Raw genomic sequence first — 24986 nt, 5'->3', positions numbered from 1 at the left:
TCACTGCCAAGTAGTAAAAGGCTCAGTATAAAAGCCTAAGCAGCACTTTGATAGTTAACAGAGACCTTTCTTTCCTATAAGTGAAGGGAGACATTTCATCAGTAAGTTGAATGGCTACTAGTTATGTAGCTCCAGAATTGTATAAATGCTCAACCAAGGTATGTGTGTTAGGCTCAGGTTCCAGCAGTGGTAGGGAAACCCTGGAAATCTGAGATACAGCATGGGCACAATTGAATGGATGAGCCTTAAAATCTAGATGCTGCAGGCTTCCTCACCTTTTTAGGAGTTAGAACTTCACCCTTCCTGAAGAAACTTCGGAAGTCTGTCTCCTACACAGTAGCAGATCACCCTTTTGGCCTACCCTAACTTCCACAATATCTGAAGTTCCAATGAAACTCTTGGAACATTTGGGGCCTGTTAGGGGGCCTTATATGCTGAGGCATTTGTAAGCAACAGGTTTCATGTTCCTGTAGGATCCATGGAAGTACATATGAATTGCACTGTTTTATAGCTTATTAAGATATAATTGGCATCCCATACAATTCATCTTTTGTATTTTGAATTTTGATTTATCTATTTGAAAGGCTGAGAGGCAGAGAGGCGGGGGAGGGAGGGAGTGAGGGAAGAAATAAATATAGAAATGAATATATTATATATATTATATATATATATATATAGAGAGAGAGAGAGAAGGAGAGAGGGAGAGAGAGAATGAAAGAATGAAAATGAGAAAGAAAGTGCTCCTACTAGTTGGTTCACTCCCCAGAGGGCCACGATGGTTGGAACAGGGCCAGACCAAAGCCAGGGACTGGGAACTCAATCCAGGTCTCCTAAGTGCATGGCAGAATCCCAATTATTTGAGCCATGACTGCTGCCTCCAGGAAACTGGGTGCAGAGCTGGAGCTCCTAAGTGTGGGAGGCAGGCATTTTAAGTTCTGGGCTAAACAACCACTCCCCACCTATTTCAAATGTACAATTACATAGTGCTTAGTATACACACATGATTGTGTGTCAGTCATGACAATCTAATTTTATGATTTTTCTGGACTAATCCTCAATGAAGGAGTTTTGAGTTTCTTCCAAACATTTTCTACGTCTAGTTAGATATTCTTTTGACTTTTATTTTATTAACATTGTGTATATATTCATTGAATTTTCATGTCAAAAACAGCTCTTCATGCAAATGCAGACCTGTAAATATGCCCATAATCTCTCAACTATAATTTATGTAAACCCCAAATAATCAGGAATTGAAGATAAAGGCAGAGTTGCAGACTGTGTAACTGTTGAAGGTATGCCTCGACATACACACACCCCAGTATATTGTTTGAAGAAGACATTTGTGGAACTGCCTGACTGATCAATGCTGACCATTCAGCTAAATGAGCAAAGACTTCAGTGATATTTTTGTGACAGGGAATAAGTCTATATAGAATTGGCCCAATTAAATCACCACACAACAATTTTAAAAATTAATTCCACTTTTAAAACTTATTTAGCAGTTTTCCTATTTTATGTTCTATGTATTTTGGTAAATTGGTGGATTTTGTTCTTGATATTCAAGATTTTACTCTCAAGTATTTCAGGAAATCCTTAATAACTTACTAACTTTTATATATTCAGTAAAGAAAGATCCTCTTTCAATACTAAAAAATAAAAAAAAAAAAACAGGGGAGAGGAGAGAATGATATCGAAAGTTTTTTTTACTATTCATTTTATTCAAAGGTAGGGAGGAGGGGGGGAGGGGGGGAGAGAGAATGCTTGTTCATTCCCCAGCGCCTGGAACAGCCAAGGCTACCAGGTCGAAGCCAAGAGCCTGGAAATCCACCTGGTTCTCTGTGCAAGTGGCAGGGAATCACGTGCATGAACCATCAGTGCCTGCTTCCCAAGATGGGCATTCACAGGAAGCTGGAATTGGAACTGGCACAGCTGAAACATGAGCCAGGTCCTCCAGCAGGGGATGCGGGCTTCCCAAACAGCGGCTTAAGTGGCTGTGCAGCATTGCCCACTCCTCGAAACATTGGACATCATTGATGAGAGGCCAGTGCTGGAGCGCAGCGGGTTAAAGCCCTGTCCTGAAGTGCTGGCATTCCATAGGGGCGCCAGTTCTGGTCCCGGCAGCTGCTCCTCTTCTGATCCAGCTCTCTGCTATGGCCCGGGAAAGCAGCAGAAGGTGGCCCAAGTCCTTGGGCCTCTGCACACACATGGGAGACCTGGAAGAAGCTCCTGGCTTCTGGCTCCAGGCTTCAGGTCAGCGCAGCTCCAGCTGTTGCAGCCACCTGTGGAGTGAACCAGCAGATAGAAGACCCCATCCCTCTCTCTCTGCCTCTCTGTAATTCTTTCAAATAAATAAAATACATCTTTTTTTTTTTAAAAAAAGAAATCATTTTAAATAAATAAAATACATCTTTAAAAAAAAAAGAAATCAATAGCTTGTTCACTATTCTTTTTTTAGTTTTGACCACTGCCTGAGCAGATACTTTAGCCTTAGGCAGACACAGTGTCAAATAATTCAAACTAACTGTTTTTGATTCATGCTCTGGGGATAATGCCTTATGCACTCATCCAGAGATCTCTAAGTCAGAACAAATAACGTCAGTCTTGCCTATGGGATTCTTCCGGGGTGGGGGGTGGCATAAGATAAAACATACAGTACCAGTACTTGGAAAAAGGACTTATTTGAGGAGTTTTGAAAACAGTATGTTCCCTTCTGTGTTTATTTTTAGAAATCGTTATTTTTTGAATGAAATTGAGAGAGACAGATTAACAGAAAGACACAGACACAGAGATAAAAGAGAGAGACAGAGGCCAAATCTTGGAGCCAGGAACTCAGTCTAGGTTTCCCGTGTGGGTTGCAGGGAGCAAACCACCTGAGCCTCATCTGCTAAATCCTGGGTCCTTACTACAAAACTGGAATCAGGAGCAGAGCAGGGACTCAAATCCAGACACTCTACATGGGATGTGGTGCTCAGCTGACATTACTAACTGCTAAGCCAGATGCCTGTCCCAGCTTCTCACAAGTATTTCTAGAATAAATACACCTTAGATATTTGGAAACCTTTGGTTGATTTACAAATTTCTGAAATGCTTGCTTTATTTTGCTATGATTCTGTTTGTTTATAGAAGAATGGAAGAATGGATGTCTTTGCTCCACAATTCTGGAAACTTCGTAAACTTGTGATTGAAAGTTTTTAACAAAGAGTAGTCAAAGTAAATATTCATAAGCAGGAATACATTGATTTGTGAAAACTTTCATTGAAAATGAAATTTAACAGCTCAGCAAAGACTTGGAACCGATTGATTAAATTTCCATTCTGACCAGGAAATCATATAAGGAACAGTTTGCATTTATTTGGAATGACAATATTGATAGTTTGGCTTCAAGACCACGTTAATTATCTTGTCTTTTGTAGTGATATAGTCTGAGGAGTTTTTAGCTTGCTTTTCATCCTGTGGAATAAAACATATCAACCTAATCAATAATATTAGGCTGAACAGGCTGGATGAACAACAGATAGCTGCAAGTCCATAAAATGAGAGGTAAACTCTAGTAAGAGTGTCCCTGGCTATTTTGGTTAAGAGTAAGAAGCATATATCCTCTCCAGAATAAAAGACAAAGTCGTGTATCTTATTCTTCCTACCAGAAAACAAAACAAAACAAAACAATGATGCAAAATGTTTGGTTTGCCTCTTTAAGTTCTGTTACGATACATCAGCCAGACCTATGGTTTAGCTAATATTTGAAATGATATCGAATCCTGATGGATTTGTGCGGGGACAGTTTATTATTTAATGCAAGAAATTCTATTTGAGCCATACAATCTATCAGGCTTTATGATATCACAGTGATCAAAAGCTAGAAAAAAAAAACAATACAATTATGGTGCAAATGGGGAGTCCCAGTGGAAAATCAGAATGCAGATGTAAGACGATGCCATTCAAGAAAGAGAATTATACCTCCTTTAAAAACCAGATCCTGTCTTTCACTTATCCCTGGAAGACGTGGAGTGCTTGACTACATGGCACCAAGTGACCATGCCTTTGGAAGGGACCATTCAGAGTGGTTTGGGGTTTACCCTGCAGTGTTATGAAGCTGTACATCTCTAGGAGTAGTTCTTCATAAAGAGAAAAGGCTACATCTAAAATCAAACTTAAAGAGGACCATGAGCGAACAGATAAGTTACATGAGAGGATCAGGTGGCACAGACCCTTGCGAGGAAACAGGGGGTCCCGCCTAACAGCTGAGGAGAGTTGACAAATCCCAAACTTCATTTATAGAAAAGTTGGCTTTGTTTGTGACTGCAGGCCCCAAATGGATATTAGCTGTGTAACCATCACAGCCAGGGACAATTTTGAATAAGAGTGGGGAATTCAAGACTTCTCAATTGGTAGAGCTGGAAGCATTGAGAAAAATCATCACCTTTGTGTGCCAGAAGTATCTGAACTGTAAGTGTATATGGGCTCCCAGGCAGCAGTCAATGGCATGGCCCACTATCAGATGCTCAGGAAGAAATGGGCTGGAAATTGGAGAAAGGGAGGTCTGGTATGGAGAAATGTGGACAGATGTGTGGGAGTGGGCATGATTTGAAAATGTCTGTTTTATAATTGTATCTTCATCAGACAGCATCCTCCACAGATGTATAGAAGTGATAATAAACAACTAAATAGAAAGAAACAACTTGGACAATAGATGTTACCCTATTTTTTGTGTTTTTCCATTCTAGAATTTCAAGTTACAGACAATGTCAAGATATACATGTGTGTACCTATACTGACAGCCACCTCTTTCTATATCTGTATATTTAGGCTATGTGTCACTCATACATATCCCCATCCGAGGATGTATATAATGATGTTTAACAATACTTTGCTTATAATAGCCAGTGTGAGTTTGGGGCCCTTGAAAATAGGCACCAGGATGAGATTAAGTGTTCAAAGATTTGTTGGTGGAAATGCCTGTTCAGGGGAAAGAAGAGGAAGCCAGACAAGAAAGGAGAGTCTTCCGAGTATGATTCAGTTCAGATTCCTCTGTGGGGAGCAACTCGGACTAGACTGTTACTGGAATTAAGACTTATTCTATGCATCTGCTCTCCCACAATATGGCGCTGAGAAGGGAGTAACAACTTCTGCGCAGCTGCCTCTCGCCAACTTGAGTGATGACCTGCAGGAGCTGATCCTGCTCCTGATTGGAGGAGAGCAGCGTACTCAGCGTGTGGGTAGCAGAGTTGGGATTGGTGGAAGAGGACTATAAAGGAGGAGAGAGACAACATGCACCAGGAACACCTGAGAAACACCTGTGCAGCCCCCGAGAGAGCCGGCCGGCAGTGTGCCGCTCCCCCGCAGAAGTGGGGAAAGTGGCCAGGGGGAACCGCCCTTCCACAGAGGTGGAGGGGTTGGCAGCCAACCCGGGAAGAACCAGCAGCAAACCCGGGGAGGGCCGAGCAGACAAAAGAACAGCGCAGGGTCCTGTGTCCTTCCTCCACGAAGAGAGGGAGCGACATAATGGTGCCGTGACTCGGATATGAAGCCTAGGCAGGGTTCAGTGTCGCTCCGCCACGAAGAGGGGGAGCGACATTCCTCGAAGCAGAAGCTGCAGGAATTAAGGTGGATTAAATCTATTTCTCAAGCTCCCATTTTTTGTTCCACTGGTATACTGCCATTTTCACATCAGTGTCACAACTTTCAGTTACAACATGCTTTTAGGAGGACTTGAGAGCAATAGCATATCACGTCCCTGCTGGCTAGTCTATGGATTTAAATTTTCCTGGACAGTTTACTATCCACTGATCCATTTCTACAAAATCATAATACATACTTGATTGGGATTGACAACCTTTTATGCAATGGTTTGAGGAAAAAATAATCATCTTTGGACTCATGTAAACATGTTTTCCCATTTATTTGAGTCCTCATTATTTCTTTTATCAATTTTTTTCTAAATTTCAAGAATTGCCTTTGTAAATATTTATTTTTTTAATTTTATTTATTTATTTATTTATTTTTGACAGGCAGAGTGGACAGTGAGAGAGAGAGACAGAGAGAAAGGTCTTCCTTTACCGTTGGTTCACCCTCCAATGGCTGCTACGGCTGGCGCACCGCGCTGATCCAAAGCCAGGAGCCAGGTGCTTCTCCTGGTCTCCCATGAGGTACAGGGCCCAAGGACTTGGGCCATCCTCCACTGCACTCCCTGGCCACAGCAGAGAGCTGGCCTGGAAGAGGGGCAACCGGGAGAGAATCTGGCGCCCCGACCAGGACTAGAACCCGGTGTGCTAGCGCCGCAGGCAGAAGATTAGCCTACTGAGCCGTGGCACCGGCTGTAAATATTTCTTTAGTTTTACACATAGAATAATTTTATGGGATACATTTTGCTGCAAAGCAACAAGTCTGTTCATAGAAATATTTCTTTCATAAACTAACCCTCAGCCATTTTGAAAAATTTTACCATTGTCTGGTCTACATCAGTGCACATAGAATTCAACTATGGGCACTTAAAACAATTCTGAGTAATCTGAGTTTCCTATTTTGTCTACCTTTGAAATATCTTCCCTTTGGTGATCTGTTCTTCAAAAATAATATGCCATGTTGAATTTCTTATGTATGATTTTTGTTTTTTCTTTATCTGCTGGAAACTAAGGATTGATTCATATATTTTTACCTAAATTTTGAAAAGAATTTAGCATAATGTCCTTAAATATTATCTTTCTGACATTTTTTCCTACTGTAAGATCACATATAATTTGATTTTGCCTCCTTAATCTATATTCCATATTTAAATGTCCTTGTCTCTGTAACACATTTTAATAATGTACTATCTTTTGGTACACTAATTTTCTCTTCAGGATTATTTTTGCTATTTATCTTTTATACAAAATTGTAGTTTTAATTATTTTATTTTTCCTTTTTCTGAAAGCTCTGTTTCTTTGTCAATTATGACTTCATTTTATGCTATCTTGTGCTTTTTCACAGTTTACTTCTATATTTATTTAAATGAAGATATATAGGTCTTAATATTATTACATAAGCACACATCATTTAATGAAACAATACTGTTAATCATAAGAAAAACCCCACATTTGTAAATGTTGATAAGAAGTAGCATAACTAGCAGGCATATACCTAAAATAAACACAAGGAGACAGTGTTAACTTCATTTGATCAGGAATATATATGAAACTGAAATGAACTGTCATGAAAAACTGAAAGTAATTTTTATTGCTGGTAAAGACAATGCATTTCAGTCATGACTCTTCACATATTGGTCACATATGTATCCCCTAGACATAAATAAATTTTGGAATTAAGCTTTTTTATTACAATTTTTCATACTCAATTAAATCTTTAAAACATCTTATTAATTGACTTTTTTTTTCTATTTAATATTTTCTCAGTGTACCTAACAAAGCAAAGGCTTTAGTATCTTGAATGTGCCATAGTGACAGAAACAACACTCTTACAAAATGTTTTATCAGGTACAGTATAATTTTATACACTGTCATATTTTACTGTAGACGTGAATGGGATTTCTTTAATATGAGGCATGTTATAATGTAAGCCTGTAAGATATTTATTGGACACATAGCAACAAAAACCTATATAATTTCTAATAGCAAATATTCTAAGCCTGCTTTATCTCTTTCATTCCATTTGTTTTAAATTTTTTATGTGCTAGGGTTTTGTAAAGTCCCTGGAAAATAAAGCTATGTGATATATTATGAAAGTTAAAGAACTGTGCTTTTGCTTTATTTTTTTAATGATTTTTAAAAAGTATTCATTTATTTGAGAGAGAGAGAGAAACAAAGACAGAAACAAAGAGAGGGATCCCACCCACCTGTTCACCTCTCCAGTGCCTGCTATGTGTGGGCTTATGCTGGGCTGAGGTTGGCAGCTGGAGACTCAGTCAAAGACTCCCATGTGGGTGGCAGGAATGTGATTGTTGAGCTATCACCTGCTTCCTCCCAGGTCTGCATTACCAGGAAGCTGCAGTCAGGTGCTGGAGTCAGGCATCACACCCATGTACTCAAACATGGATCTTAACTACTGGGCTAAATGTCCATCTGGATATCTTGTAATTTTCTTACGTATTTGAATTCATCTTGGTAAAAATCTATTAAGAATATTTACATTCTCTCCGCAAGTGAGATCCCAGTGGAAAGAACAGGTCATCAAGGAAGGAGGTACCTTTCTCGAAGGGAGGAGAGAACTTCCACTTTGACTATGACCTTGTCTAAATATGATCAGAGTTGGCGAACTCAAAAGGCTTCCATAGCCTTGGCAACTAATGACAAGAGCCTAGGGTGAGTACTGACACCACAAACAAGATTGTCAATTTGTTAAGTCAACAACAGGAGTCACTGTGCACTTTCTCCCCATGTAAGATCTCTGTCCTTAATGTGCTGTACATTGTGATTTAATGCTATAACTAGTACTCAAACAGTATTTTTCACTTTGTGTTTCTGTGTGGGTGCAAACTGTTGAAATCTTCACTTAATATATGCTAAACTTATCTTCTGTATATAAAGAGAATTGAAAATGAATCTTGATGTGAATAGAAGGGGAGAGGGAGCGGGAAAGGGGAGGGTTGTGGGTGGGAAGGAAGTTATGGGGGGAAGCCATTGTAATCCATAAGCTGTACTTTGGAAATTTATGTTCATTAAATAAAAGTTTTTAAAAAAAGAATATTTACATTCATGTTCATGATGGGTATTGTTCCTTGAGGGGAGATTTGGTTGTTATAATTTTTTAAAAAGTTTTCATTTTAATTTTTAATTAGTTTTTAAAGGATTCAGTGTGCTTTGTAGATGCCATTCTAAGAACACAATGAGAGTCCCTTCCTCCCTCCCTCCTTCCCAGACTCCTCCCTTCTCCCTTTTTTGTGTTTTTGAGATTACATATGTTAAATTTACATTACAATAAGAAGGCTTAATACTTCTCTGAATAAAAAGTATAACCAACTAGAAAGCAAAAAGACCCTAGTTTAGTGGGAATATAGACAATGGCAATAAAAACAATACTTGAAAGGAAAAATGACCATTTCACCCATGTACAGTAAATTTTAAAATATTTACAGATCATTAAAAACCAGAGTAGTGTAACATTCTTAACTAATGGTTTCACAAGCGTATAAAAGAAAGTTTTACAAAATTGTATCTGGAACGATACTGACACACACAGACGTTGCTTTTTAATCAACTGTGCATACTTACATTCAGAGCACTGGGTTTCGTGGGGTGCTCTTTCTCATTTGCTGAAATTGTCCTTTGATTGGCTTTTCCTCTGGCATCTTCTGTTTGGTATGTTTTGACATTGCTGATTTAGGATTTTCTGAAGATTTATTTTTTTATTTGAGAGGCAGATGTACAGACAGACGGGGGAGAGACAGAGAGAGAGGTCTTCCATCTGCTGCTTCACTCCCCAAATGGCCATAATGGAGCTTCTTCTGTGTCCCCCATGCGGGTACAGGGGCCTAAGCACTTAGGCCATTTTCCATTGCTTTCCCAGGCCATTAACAGAAAGCTGGATTGAATGTGGAGCAGCCAGTACTTGAACGGGTGCCAATATGGGACGCTCTGGCCCCTAGTATTGTTTTTACATCATTGATTCAATAAATTAAAATTATATTTTCCCATCATTAACATTATTTCAGTTATGATTTGTTCTTGGCATCTAACAGCTGCAGCATAAATGTATGGATGTTAATTTTCCATATCGATCAAAGTTATCATAATATCCACATATTCTTTTACAGTCATTTCTTCACTAATAGTCACATATTGAATGTTTATGGGAAAATATTTATTCCATATGTCTATTTTACTGTATATACATCTTAAATTGTGTCTATTAGAAGTACTACTGGGCCGGCGCCGTGGCTCAATAGGCTAATCCTCCGCCTTGAGGTGCTGGCACACCGGGTTCTAGTCCCTGTCGGGGCACCGGATTCTGTCCCAGTTGCCCCCCTTCCAGGCCAGCTCTCTGCTGTGGCCAGGGAGTGCAGTGGAAGATGGCCCAAGTGCTTGGGCCCTGCACCCCATGGGAGACCAGGAGAAGCACCTGGCTCCTGCCTTCGGATCAGCGCGGTGCGCTGGCTGCAGCGCATCGGCCGCGGCGGCTTTTGGAGGGTGAACCAACGGCAAAAGGAAGACCTTTCTCTCTGTCTCTCTCTCTCACTGTCCACTCTGTCTGTCAAAAAAAAAAAAAAAAGTGCTACAGCAGCTTTATCTCAATTTAAAGTAATGATACCTTATATAAAATATCTATTCATGTTATCCTACCGCAGTATTTGAAAGTTGTATTAGCTATATAGTTCTGAAATCTAGAAGTTCTGTGTGGAGCTAACGTGTTGGAATCGCAGTTTTCTCATGGCCACTTGCATTTTCTGATTTCTCAGGGTGTATATAATAGGATTCAGTAAGGGTGTGATTACAGTGTAAAAGACAGCAAGGGTTTTATTGCTTGCAAAGCTACCAAATGGCCAGGCATAGATAAAGATGCAAGGTCCAAAGAACAGAGTGACCACAATGATGTGGGCAGACAGTGTGGACAGAGCTTTGGAAAGCCCTCCAGAAGATTTTTTCTGTACAGTGACCAGAATGATAGTGTAAGAGAAAAGCAACAGGATGAAACAGATAAAGGAGAGCAGCCCACTGTCCGCAATAACGAATAGTTCCAGGGTGTATGTTTCCACACAAGCAAGCCTGATGACAAGGGGGAGGTCACAAAATATGCTGTCTATGACATTGTGGCCACAGAAAGGTAGGTTCACAGTTAATACCATCTGGCTCATGGTGTGTATAAAACCAACTACCCATGAAAGAATCACAAACCTATTCAACAACCTATGGTTCATGATTGTCCTGTAGTGCAAGGGTTTGCATATGGCTACATACCTGTCAAAGGCCATGACTATCAAAAGAGACATCTCTGCACCCCCAAAGAAGTGCATGAAGAACATTTGAGCCATGCAGCCCCCCAAGGAGATGGTCTTGTGTTCAGTGAGCAAGTCTGTGATCATTTTGGGGGTTGTGGCCGTGGAGAGACACATGTCCAGAAAAGAGAGGTTCCCCAGAAGAAAGTACATAGGAGAATGAAGGGGGTAGCTGAATGTCACCGTGACCATAATGAGAATGTTCCCCAACACAGTGGCACTGTAGATCAAGGAAAACGTCACAAAGAAGAAAATGTGAAGTTCCCATCGTCCAGAAAATCCTAGCAAAATAAATTCAGTCACCACAGTTCCATTTTTATGTTCCATTTTCTCAACTTGAAAGGTTCCAGAAGTTCTTTATTATACAAAGAGAATTAAAAAAACATAGTTAGCACCACTGTTTTACTATTTCTACTAGTTGGTGGTAAGAGTAATTGATAATATGAGTGTATAATTTTATTAATTAATTAATTTGGAATTAATAGATAAGTTCATTTTTGTGTGAAAAATTTGAAAACCATCCAAAATTTTTTAAATAATTTTAAGAAATTTTAATTGACATGTAAAATTATGTATATATTTATATGACACATGATGTTTTGATACATGCATACATTGCACAGTGTCCAATTAGGTTTCATGTTTCTATATCCTCAAAATTTAACATTTCTTTATTATGAAACACTAAAAGTCTTGTTTTTTTTATTTTGAGATAAATGGTACATTGTCATTTTCTATAGTCACCCTTCTATGTGATAGAACTCCAGGATTCTACTCCTATATAAAATGACTTAGTACCTGTTAATCAAACTTTTCCCATCCCTTCTGTTCCCTTTCTCTCTCCAACTTCTGGTAACCATCATTATACTCTCAATTTCTGTAAGATCAATGTTTTAAAATTCCATTTATGAGGCCGGCACCGTGGCTCACTAGGCTAATCCTCCACCTGCGGCACTGGCACTCCGGGTTCTTGTCCCGGTTGGGGCGCCGGATTCTGTCCCGGTTGCTCCTCTTCCAGTCCAGCTCTCTGCTGTGGCCTGGGAAGGCAGTGGAGGATGGCCCAGGTCCTTGGGCCCTGCACCCGCATGGGAGACCAGGAGAAGCACCTGGCTCTTGGCTTTGGATCGGGGCAGCGCGCTGGCCATGGTGTCCATTTGGGGGGTGAACCAACGGAAGGAAGACCTTTCTCTCTGTCTCTCTGTCTCTCTCTCTCTCTCACTGTCTAACTCTGCCTGTCAAAAAGAAAATTCCATATATGAGTAAGGTCATGAAGTACTTGCCTTTCTGTGCTTGATGTACTTAACTTTTTTAAAAAGTTCTGTTTATTTATTTAAAAAGCAGAATCACACACACACACAGTGTGAGAGAGAGAGAGAGAGAGAGAGAGAGAGAGAGGAGAATCTTCCATCTGCGAGTTCATTCCCCAGTTAGTCACAATAGAAAGAGCTGGGCCAAGCTGAAATCAGGAGCCAGGAACTCCATTGGATCTCCTATGTGGCAGCAGGGATCCAAGTGCTTAGCAAGCACTGGGTACCTCCCAGGGTGTGCATTAGCAGGAAGCTGGATCAGTAGCAGACCCGGGACTTGAACCTAGCACTCACATGAGATGCTGTTGTCCCCACTGGCTGCTTAACCGCTGTGCCACAATGCCTGCCCCATCATTTCACTTTTAAATATATACACAAATGTCTATAATTTGAGATCAATTTATGTATCACATTACTTTGAAAAATAATTATACTCCCAGTTACACTGTAATAAAACATTTGAAGGAATGGAAGTTCCCTTTTCTGTTGTTTTATTCTCTTATCTCTTTATACTCTTATCGTTTCACCTTGGTCTTCTGTTTTGTTGACACAGAAAGATTGATGGTAATTAGTTACTATTTATTTTCTTTTATTATTATAGATTCATCCACCTATCCTTTGGGATTATGTAATCTTATAGAGAAGGAATGTAATATTTGGAAAATGGAGGATTTTCTTTGTCCTGAAATAATTTATGAAGCAAACAAGTATACACACACCTGAGGGGATACATTACATATGAGAGAGTCTTTTAACTCATTGAAAATAATTCTGCTTTACAATTTCTGTTACATAGTTTACTAAGGATTTCAGGATACACAGACGTAACATCAGATCTTTTTGAGTCTGTTTTGTCCAATCCCTTATGTTACCGCTGTTCACAGTGGTGAGTTTGTGTGGTATATGTGTATGTTGGTTTAGAAATAAGTATTAAAGTGATTCAGTCCTAATGTACAGATGATGCTTGTGTTACAATATATAATACCAAGCCATCTCTACTGAGTTCTTTCAGCAATTTTCACAAAATTAGAGTGATGAAAAATAGAGTAACTACTGAGTACATGCATTCTAAATGTTTCATGTTAATTAATGCAGTTAGTGCTCATAACAATGACACAATATAAGTACCATTATTGCCCTCATGCTGCATATATGGAAACTGTGGTACAAAAATATGTAATAACTTATTCACCAGTATGTACCTAGCAAAGCTCACAGCTAATATTCAAGCTCAATATGACACCAGCATCTGGGGGTATAGCAACACACCATATTTCCTTCAAAATTAAACATATATATATAACTTTATAGGCTTATTTATTTAATTTGCATATTCCGTATGAATTGCATAGGGGATATGATTCAACAGGTGTGTTTGGGTCCTTCTATGTTATAATCAACTGAACTGCTTAATTAACTGCTGTGGTTGTTTCAGTCCTGGCTGTTAAACTTTCAGTGCATCTCCCTGCTAATGTGCCTGGGAAAGCAGTGGAACCTGGCCTAAATCCTTGGGCCTCTGCACCAACGCGGGAGACCTGCAAGAAGTTCTTGACTCCTGGCTTTGGCCTGGCCCAATCTTGTTTGTTTCTCTCTCTTTCTCTCTCTGTCTCTCTCTGTCTCTTTCACCCCCTTCATGCTGTAACTCTTTCAAGTAAATAAATAAATAAATCTTTAAAAAAAAGAAAGAATCAATGTCCTAGAGAAAGTTTACAATCTAGACAAATGTGATTAATAAAAATAAGAAATCATAAAATATTTAACTTACTACAGGATATATGGAAAATATTATAAGAATTTTAAAAGAATGCCAGTCAATTCCAAGACACAATTTTAGCCTTGTTATTGCCTTCAAAACACTTAAAAATAAACTTTTTGCAGTCAGTAAATCAAGAGATGGGATAGAAGCATTTACAAGAAAAGAATTAATAGCAATGAACAGGAAGAGTGGTGTAATTAGAAAATAGAAAAAGGACCAAAGTAAGATGTGTAGGCAAATAGGAAATACCTGTTCTCTTTTGTGGCATGGCCTGTAATTCACTCCTTATTTTCATTTCTACTCAGTTTCTTGTTAGAATCCCCTATCATTGTTATCCAACTATCACTATTATCCAGCTTAACTTCTCATTTATTTTCCTACCTTAAATATTTTTAAGAAATGGATGATGTTTACCGATTAAGGGAAAAAAATATGAAAACAAAGCTGTTCCCATAGGTCAGACTCAGGAGCGTATTGAAGGGGTGTTGAATGATGGGCTGTGCCTTGGAGGAGTATATTGAGAGATCCATCATATCACAGTTTTGCAGGATTTTGTTAAACGCTTTTATGAATTGGCAAGAATTTTCTTTTAGACTTTTTCAATAGTAAGATATACTTTGGGCCGGCGCCGCGGCTCACTAGGCTAATCCTCCGCCTAGCGGCGCCGGCACACCGGGTTCTAGTCCCGGTCGGGGCGCCGGATTCTGTCCCGGTTGCCCCTCTTCCAGGCCAGCTCTCTGCTGTGGCCAGGGAGTGCAGTGGAGGATGGCCCAGGTGCTTGGGTCCTGCACCCCATGGGAGACCAGGAAAAGCACCTGGCTCCTGGCTCCTGCCATCGGATCGGCGCGGTGCGCCGGCCGCAGCGCGCCGGCCGCGGCGGCCATTGGAGGGTGAACCAACGGCAAAGGAAGACCTTTCTCTCTGTCTCTCTCTCTCACTGTCCACTCTGCCTGTCAAAAAATAAAAAAAATAAAAAAAAAAAGATATACTTTGGAGAAATGAAAATTGTGGACAATTGTTAGAACGAATGAATGTGTCTGGTATAATTTGGGTATGAATAACTCGTCATTGGTATTACATGCTCTGTGATATAACAGAACAATTTGGACAAGAAATTAGTATAATTCAGTACAGATTGAGAAAATCTCATTTGACCTTTTATTTTGTGACAGTGACTTTCCCAGCATTTGATTCTCTTATTTCTTTCCTTTTCCAAGCATGCTTTCTGAAAATATTTCTTTTTTTTATTTTTTATTTTTTTTACAGGCAGAGTGGACAGTGAGAGAGAGAGACAGAGAGAAAGGTCTTCCTTTTGCCGTTGGTTCACCCTCCAATGGCCGCCGCGGCCAGCACGCTGCGGCCGGTGCACTAAGCTGATCCAATGGCAGGAGCCAGGTGCTTATCCTGGTCTCCCATGGGGTGCAGGGTCCAAGCACTTGGGCCATCCTCCACTGCACTCCTGGGCCACAGCAGAGAGCTGGCCTGGAAGAGGGGCAACTGGGACAGAATCCGGTGTCCTGACTGGGACTAGAACCTGGTGTGCCAGCGCCGCAAGGCGGAGGATTAGCCTAGTGAGCTGCTAGGACTACATTTAATGCACTATTCTTAAATTCTGAGTGTACAAAGACAATGTAGTTAAAAGAAAGAAATCATGTAGTTTAGGCAAAAATTCTACAAGTGATGAAAATTTTCTTTACCTTAAATAATCAGTAACATGTCTTGTAACAAGTACTTTCACTCGATTCTTGATGTGCTGTTGAGGAAATTGAAGATAAATAATAGTATGAAAAAGCTTTGAGGGAATTTTGTAAACATTTGTTTTCTACATCTAATCTAATAATTGAAAACTCAATATCTGCTTAATTAAAAGTAAATCTTTGGAAGTCTTAGTGGCAGGCCCATCCCAAAGAGATGTGATGATCATGTAGGTATAAGCTCCATTCCAGGCACAGACTGAGTAGTGAGGGGGTATGTATTGGCTGTGAGTCACTCAAGTAATACTAAGGCCATAATTCAAGAACTTTCCATCTTTATATCCCTTTTAGGAGGAACGAAGCAAGGCTTGCTTTATTCAATAGTTGGATATAAACATTTTTATACTTCCCTATGTATATGCAGTATATATTATTTGATATAAAAATAAATATATTTTGAATAAATATTTGAAGAGCAAATATATATTTTTCAAGTAAATATTTGATTCCCCTTTTTTTATTGCCATTTGAACAAAAAGTATAATTTTATCCTTGACTATCTTAATTCAAAACCATACATACTTATGATAAAAGAACAAATCTCAAAACATTATGCTTAGTAAATAAGTCTGACACAGAGGATCACTTGTATAATTCCATGATACGAAATGCAAAAAACAAAGACAAATCCACAGCGACAGAAAGTCCAGAAGCGGTCACTCGAGGCTGGGGAACGTCGGTAAATGATCCAAGGTTTCCCCTGGTGCAGATGGAAATGATTTGAATTAAGATTGTGTTGATGGTTATACAGCTATATAAATATACAATAATCCCTGATGTGTGTACTTAAAATTGGTGAACTTTATAGGTACAGATTACATTCAATAAAACGTAAATAACCATATTTTCTACATCTTTCCTTGGGATTCTTTTTCATAAATTTAGCATTTTTAAGTCTAGTTTTCCACTACTACACACCTGCTTGAACTCACATATACTGCAGTCTGAAGCAGTCAAGAACATATTATAGATCCAGAATCTGGCTTTAAAATTTCTTCAGGTCGGCCATTTAAATTTGTATGTTGGGCTGCCTTATGCATTTGGAAACTTGCTATCCTACTTTTCCCATTATTTAGAATAATGGGATTTAGAATAATGAGTTACTCACAAGTTTTATTCCCTTATATATGGCCAGCTTCTAAGGGCTTGTCCATCTTTAATTATTTAAGGACTTAGTTGTATTTATAGTATAATTGTAACTTTAATATACATACAGATTTTCTAGATATCTCATTATAATTAATTCTCTTTTCAGCTCCTATTTTAGCTGTAAATATGATATGCTTTTTTACATATTTTCTCAAAACCTGAAACTTAATGAAAAGAAAAATCTTTCCTATCTGTAAAAACAGTGGTATTTTGCTGGTTTTTCCATGATTTTTCGTGATAGTATTAACATTCTAAATAACAAGGATGTATGTCCTTTATTTGTATTCATTATAAATTGTATTCATTATAAATCACTCTCAGCTGCCAAATATTACTCTGCAATATTACTCTGAGAGAGCATATTTCCTTTCAATATTCACAGAAATTCTTGATTCCAGCTCATTGTGAAATAATTTTGTGTGGCCTCCCAGTTAATGTGACTTGGTTTCTCAAAAGCCAAAACCTTTCCCTTCCAGCCAACACAACATTATTCAAAAGGGATCCCAAGGAAATTAAATTTCTAATTAGCTCTCTATAGTATTTTAACTTACCTTTTCTTTTTTAGAAAACTTTTATAGAATAAATATAAATTTACAAAGTACAACTTTTGGATTATAACAGCTTTTTCCCCCCATAACCTCCCTCCCACCCACAAACCATCCCATCTCCTACTCCCTCTCCCATCCCATTCTTCATTAAGATTCATTTTAATTATCTTTATATACAGAAGATCAACTTATTAACTTACCTTTTTTAAAGGCACAGTATGAGAAGCTTATCCAAATAATTATTGAAAATTTAAAATCTGATTTTTATCTGTGTTCTTATGTGTCATTCTTCATAGTACTTTATGCCTCTTTTAAAAAGCTGTGAACCGCTTTGGGAGTGGATTTCCTGTAGCTCTGGGAATCCAAAGTTCAGTGGGAGTTGTTAGAATACTGAGCCATTGCTCTAGTGTGACCAGGAAAGGTGTTTACACTGAATGTATGACCCTGTGATGTACTGTGGGTTTTCTCTGGGTGGTGGCTTGGTGAAAATGGCTGTGAGAGTGTTGCCTGATGGACTGTGAAATATGTGTGAGCCACTTTGATTCAACAATGTTTCCCTTCCCTCCCTCCCTCACATTACTTTCATGCTTCTTTCCAGCAACTTTGAGAAAAAAAAATATATATATATGTATATATACACACACATAATTTGAAAGTCAGAATTAGAGAGAGAGAGAGAGAGAGAGAGAGAGAAATATGGCCACAACACCAAGGCTGAGCCAAAGGCTTCTTCCAGGTCTCCCACATGGGTGACAGGAGCCCAAAACTTGGGCTGTCTTCCACTGCTTTTCTCAGGCCATTAGCAAGGAGCTGGATTGGAAGTAGAGCAGCAGGGGAACGAGCCTGCACCCAAATGTGACACTGCCTAATAGGTGGTGTCTTTACCTTCTACACCACAATGCTGGTCCCAAGGAAGTAATTTATTTAATAAGAATCATCTCCAAATTTTATTAGCAGAAATTCTTGAATATACACAATTTATGTATATACACTATAATTTTATTATTAAACTTCTGTGTTATGTACCATATAAAATATTTAGGAAACAGAAATGTTGAGATATAAAATAAATTGTTACATTATTTAAAATTTTTATACTGTAAATACTTCAATTATTTCATGTTTAATAATATATGAACAATTATTTTTTGGTTTAGATACTTTGGGATATTCAAAGAATATGCTACAGAATATTTTCATAATCATTATCCATTTCTTATAAAACAAAATAATAAAAGCTTGTTCTACAAGATGTCGCTTTTATAATTAATCACACTGATTTTTAACACAGCTTTCAAAGTATGCTTCTGCTATTTCCCAACAAATGCTGTGAATAAATTCACCATGGTCAAAATTTGTCAGCTGTCACCAATTTTCTTGTTCAGTTCCAGCCAAATTCACTACTTAACCCATGGCTTAATATAGACTTTGTTATAGGTATAGCTTTAACTTTTTATTAATATAAAGAGAGCAGATATAATTGTAATAATAGAATGAAACTTCACTTCCTCCCCCGATTGCTTTTTTTTTTTTTTTTTTTTTTTCAGACAGAGTGGACAGTGAGAGAGAGACAGAGAGAAAGGTCTTCCTTTGCTGTTGGTTCACCCTCCAATGGCTGCCGCTGCCAGCATCGCGCTGATCCGAAGGCAGGAGCCAGGTGCTTATCCTGGTATCCCATAGGGTGCAGGGTCCAAGCACTTGGGCCATCCTCCACTGCACTCCCTGGCCACAGCAGATAGCTGGCCTGGAAGAGGGGCAACCGGGACAGAATCCGGTGCCCTGACCGGGACTAGAACCGGGGGTGCCGGCGCCACAAGGCGGAGGATTAGCCTTTTGAGCCACGGCACCGGCCTGCCTTGCTTTTATTAAAAGAATCATTGCAGGGGGCTGGCCTGCAGCACCAGCATCCCATATGGGCACCAGTTCAAGACCCAGCTGCTCCACCTCTGATCTAGCTCTCTGCTATGGGCTGGGAAAGCAGCGGAGGATGGTCCAAGACCTGGGGCCCCTGCACCAGCGTGAGAGACCTGGAAGAAGCTCCTGGCTCCTGGCTCTGGATTGGGGAGTGAACCAGCAGATGGAAGACCTCTCTCTCTCTCTGCCCCTCTCTCTCTCTCTCTCTCTCTCTGCCTCTCTCTCTCTTTGTAACTCTGACTTTTAAATAAATAAATATCTTTTAAAAAAAGAATCATTACAGTTGATAAGAAAGGTTTTATATATGAATGACAAAATCATCATACTTTTAGTAGTGTTTGATATTTTAATTTATCATTATATTGCTCATTTTAGCCATTTCCAATAGTGGCAGAAAATAAAAGTGTTTACTCAGTGGAACATGGCTTTTGATTTTTTGCTGTTCAGTCAAGGATATTTAAATCATTTAAAATTACATTTATTGAATGATTTTAAGCCATCTACTGATTATCATTGTAAGTTAATATAGGTTATGGAAAAATATTCTTAATTTCTATATCACCATTTTACTACTAGTAGTCAAAATACCCATGTTTGCAGATGACATGATACTGTGCATTGAAAAGTCTAAACACTCCACCAGAAAGCTGTTAGAACTGATAAACCAATTCAGTTAAGTTGCAGGTTAAAAAATAAACACACAAAACCCAGCAGCTTTTTGTATGTTACTGATGAACTCGCTAAAAGAAAAATCAGGAAAGAAATTCTATTCACAATAGCCACAGAAAAAAGAAAAATCAAATATTTAGAAGTAAATTTAACCAAAGAAGTGAAACATCTCTACAATGAAAATGATAAAACATTGCTGAAATAAATCATCAAAGACACAAAAAAATGAATATATTCCTTGTTCATGGATTGGAAGAATCAGTATCATTAAAATGTCTATACTACCTAAAGAATTCTACAGATTTAATGCAATATGTATCAAACAACTAATGACATTTATTGACGAATTAGACAAAAATAATCCTGAACTTCATATGGAATCACAAATGGTCCTGAAAAGCCAAAGTGATCCTTAGTGAGAAAAAAAGGGGGGGAGAGGGGAGACAGCATCTTGGCATAGTGGGTAAAGCTGCTGCTTGCAATGTCAGCATCCTGTGTGGGTGCTGGTTCGTGTCCTGGCTGCTCTACTCCTGATCCAGCTCCTGGATAATAGCCAGGGAGAAGCAGTGAAAGGGAGGGAGGGAGGGAAGACAAGGAATTACTATCTTTTTAGAATGGTATCTACAAACCACATTGAATCTGTTCTCTTTGTATTAATTTCACATGAGAATTGATGAGAATTTTGTGTAGCAATTACATTGCATTTGCTGTGCCTCTGAGAATCTAACAAGTTATTTTAGAAAAATAGCTGAAAGTTTGTCACATATCTAAATGTGAAACATAAAACTATAATACTTTCATGGGACATCCTCTGAGATTTTTGGATAGGCAAAAATTTCTTAGAAAGGTCACCAAAAGTCCAATCAAAAAGCACATAAATTGATAAATTGAATCTCCTCAACATTAAAAATATATGATTTTTGCAAGCCATTGTTAGTGGATGAAAACACAAAGCACAGACTGGAGGCTGTCGTTTAAAGCATAAATCTGAACTTGTCTGTGGACTACAGGAAGAATTTTCAAAACTTGACAGTAAGCCAATGGATCCATTTTTTAAAATGTGCAAAATATTTAAGCAAACAATCTAGGAAGATACATGAATAGCAATTAACCACATAAAAAGATGCTCAATAGACATTTGGGGAATACAGATTAAATCCTCAGTGAGGTACCTGCCTATACACACAGAATGTCAGAATTAAAAAAAAAAATCATAGTAAGTGTTGAGACAGATGTGGAGGAACTGGAATTCTTTACACCCTCGGTGGGAATGTTAAATAGTGCAAACACTATATAGAAAACTGTTTTGCTCTTTCTTAAAAAGCTAAAATTTCACCTACTAAATAGGTAAGTCACTCCATTTCTAGCTATTTATACAAGAGAAATAAAAGCATGTTTACATACAGTCTTGGCAAAAATTGTTCACATGAACTTTATTTGTAACAGTCAAAACTACAAACAGCCCAGATGTGTGTCAACCAGTGAGTGATTAAATAACTGATTAAATAAAAATACATAAACATTAAAAAAGAAAAAAAACTCAGTTAACCTTGGTTGTTCCCTTATTTTACTGTTGCATTTTCTTGTGATTTCATCAGGATCTAATGACGGTAACTGTTTACTTGGTGAAAGCAACTGATTTTTTTAAACTAGGTTATGTAATGCTCTTTTTTTACTACTCGATATGCAAATGCAATGAGGTGCTACAACACATAATTTTTGTTTCAGATGTGGTCTTTAACATGCTCTTGTAAAACGACAGTACTGATGCACCTGAATCAGTGTGATCCATAATAGCATCAGAGAGAACACTGAAATGTCTAGGTGATTGTTTTTACTTCAGGATTAATGGAAGACTCTTCTACCTTCTTGTTGGAAAGATTTATTTATTTGGAACTTTGTCCTCTAAAGGAGGGCAAAGAAAACAAAAAAATCTTGAATGTTATTCAACGTACAGGATAAATATCTTTAGTTTGGAATGCATATATTTTGGAGCTATGTGTAGCATGTGATTTCGGGTCCAATAATTACAATTTCTGTGGCAAGTCTGTTATAATTTCTAATGCTCAGTTTTGTTCTCTGTTGACGACAATATGTCTGTTTCACTGCTGTGCCTTCAGATGGTTCAAACATAATAAATTAAAACGATTAAATTTATAAAAAAAAAACCCTTATAATTACAATGTAAAGGAATGATGTATTGGAATGGTTTGTACTTTGATGGACAAATCAGGATATATTATTGCATGTAGAGGCAGATTATCATTTCCCAAAATGTGATTTCTGTTTGATAAAAAAATCATACATCTTATGTCCTTGGATGATGATAATGATGGCTATGATAATGATGATGGCAGGGTAATTATGTTTTTGGTGCTTATAACATTTCAGCTAAAAAACTGATCTGGAACTGACATACTGGGTCTTTATTTTTCTTAAAGCTTTCTTCATATCTTTATTCCTGAATGAGTAGATGAGTGGGTTTAAAAGTGGAGTAAAAATTGTATAAAATACAGAAAGGACCTTATCAATGGAGACACTGCTGAATGGCCATATGTAGATAAAGATGCAAGGTCCAAAGAACAGCACAACCACTGTAATATGAGCTGAAAGAGTAGACAAAGCCTTGGAAGACCCCTTGGCGGAGCGATGCTGGACAGTAGTCAGGATGATGCTGTAGGAGATGAACAGAAAAATGAAACAGAACAAGGAGAGCAGTCCACTGTCTGCAATGACTAATAGTTCCAAGACGTAAGTGTCAGTGCAGGCAAGTTTGATCACCCGAGGCAGATCACAGAAAAAACTATCCACAACATTGGGACCACAGAATGGCAAAGTCACTGTGAAAACCATTTGACTCACGGTGTGCACAAAGCCAGTGGTCCAGGAGAGAAGTGCAAGCCCGACACAAACACGAGAACTCATAATATTTTTGTAGTGGAGGGGTTTGCATATGGCAATATATCTATCAATTGCCATGGCTACAAGTAGCATCATCTCACTTCCACCTAAAAGGTGAAGGAAAAACATCTGTGCCATGCAGCCTTCATAGGAAATTGTCTTATATTTGCTGATTAAATTATAGATCATCTTAGGAGTGGCAAAGGAGGCCAGAGACATATCAATAAAGGAAAGGTTGGCCAGTAGGAAGTACATGGGAGAATGCAACTGAGGGTCCAGTTTCACTGCGATGATAATGATGATGTTTCCTAACACAATCAACATGTAGATGAGAGAAAAAAATAAGAAAAAGAAAATCTGTAACTCATGAGACTCCGTGAGTCCCAGCAAAATAAACTCAGACACCATGGAGTGATTTCGTCTTTGCATTTATTTGGCTGATAGTAGATGTTACCTAAAATAAAATTGAAACAGATTAAATTCTGTGAGGAAAAAAATGAAAAATGAAATACATATTCATTTAAGTCCACTTCCTAAAGTCCACTCACATGTACAAAAATAATTAAAAGTATTAAATGGAAAATACAAAATTTTTTCAATAGACATAATTTCCCAGCAAAGATTATCAGCCATAAGCCAATATGTGAAACCAGCATTGAAGCTATCAGCATAACTCACTTCTACAGTCATCTCGAGAAAGCTGACTTGACAAAGGTTGAAAGAGGGTGTGGAAGCTCCCTGCCACCTTGGTGACCTTGAGGAACAAATTATTGGTTCTCCATAGACAGAGAAGAGGGCTCTTGCTTTGTAAAACTTATTTCTACAGTGTTTAATGATCAAGGAACATAAAAGTGAATTAGGAGCCAAAAGGTTTTCAAATAGAATAAAAGGACCAAGGAAAACACAAAACTGATTAGATGGAGTATGAAACACTCACAATTTAGGAGTCAGTTCTGTAGTTGCTGCTTGAAGTCAAATAAACAGATGAAAAATGCAATGAATCTTTGATACACACAAATCTATAGTTGCTCTAATTCAGATATCCTCTTACTTTCATTTCTTTAAAGCAGAAGAAAGGACCAAATATTCAGTTCTTCTCTCAGGGAGAAGATTACATTATGTATAGTACATTATGTACTATATTATATATAATAATATGTTATATATATTATATATACATATGTTTAATGTGAAATTCTTACAAATCAGTAAGGATAATTTCAAGAGCTCTATATTTGAGCAAAGTAAAATATAAGATGTTTAAATGAATATACAAATATATTTAAACAAGTGAAAAATAGTTTAATGTCAGTAAAAGAAAATACCTTGACATTCTGCATGTCAAAGTATTTTAGTGACTTACTTTGGAGAGTAAAATAACATGTCTCATATTTTCTTATACCTCTTGATAACAAAAAGTATCCCGTAATAAATGTGCCTTACTATTGAAATTAGAAAAAATAAAAAAGGACATTTCATTTCATAAAGCAAAAGCATAAAAACATCTTAAATATGTTTTATTCATACCTCTCAAGTCACTGAGATTATTTTGGATTTTTTTCCCACTTCTACTTCCTTCCGTCTTCTTTCCTATGTTCCAATTCTAATAACAAAGAAATCCTTTTTATTTTGAAGTTGTATGAGACAATGTGAGAAATGTGTCAATTAATGAGTCTGGAACACCTTATATGATGTGAATTAATTCCCTTGGCAATTAAAAGGTCATGCACATGGCACGTTAGAATCTTTGAACACTCTCATTAGTGTATAGCTTTCCACAATCAGGAAGACACAAAAATAAGGTATTAAAGTCTAAACAGTATAGCCATGTTTCCTTATATAGACAGGGTTATAAAATCTTAATGTCTATTTTAAAAGCAGAAAACACTAAACTTTCAAAATTCCAAAGTAAGAAGAATTTTGGAACATAATATTGAGACAAGATTAATTGTATTATATTTTACCTTGTTACAGAAAATCTTAGAAAACATTGATGGCCATGAATATAATTTAATCTGAATAAAAATCAAGGCTATCAATTTAATTGGAAATAGCTATTTCCTA

General features: G+C 37.9%; 2 protein-coding genes across 2 annotated transcripts; both read right to left on the bottom strand.

Moving 5' to 3' along the window:
* Positions 1 to 10312: 10312 nt before the first annotated feature.
* Positions 10313 to 11251, bottom strand: LOC100347426 (olfactory receptor 4L1). The gene has a single exon (XM_002718027.4). The coding sequence runs from the start codon at positions 11249 to 11251 to the stop codon at positions 10313 to 10315; it is 939 nt and encodes a 312-aa protein (XP_002718073.1).
* Positions 11252 to 22412: 11161 nt separating this feature from the next.
* LOC100342316 (olfactory receptor 4K13-like) lies at positions 22413 to 23351 on the bottom strand. Its single transcript, XM_070054868.2, has one exon. It carries the CDS (start codon positions 23349 to 23351, stop codon positions 22413 to 22415), a length of 939 nt encoding a protein of 312 aa, XP_069910969.2.
* Positions 23352 to 24986: the final 1635 nt, after the last annotated feature.

Source organism: Oryctolagus cuniculus, chromosome 12, assembly GCF_051225735.1.
Source record: "Oryctolagus cuniculus isolate XC-2025 breed Fujian yellow rabbit chromosome 12, ASM5122573v1, whole genome shotgun sequence".
In the NCBI taxonomy this organism is placed as follows: domain Eukaryota; kingdom Metazoa; phylum Chordata; class Mammalia; order Lagomorpha; family Leporidae; genus Oryctolagus; species Oryctolagus cuniculus.
This window is presented reverse-complemented; position numbering and strand designations above follow the sequence as displayed.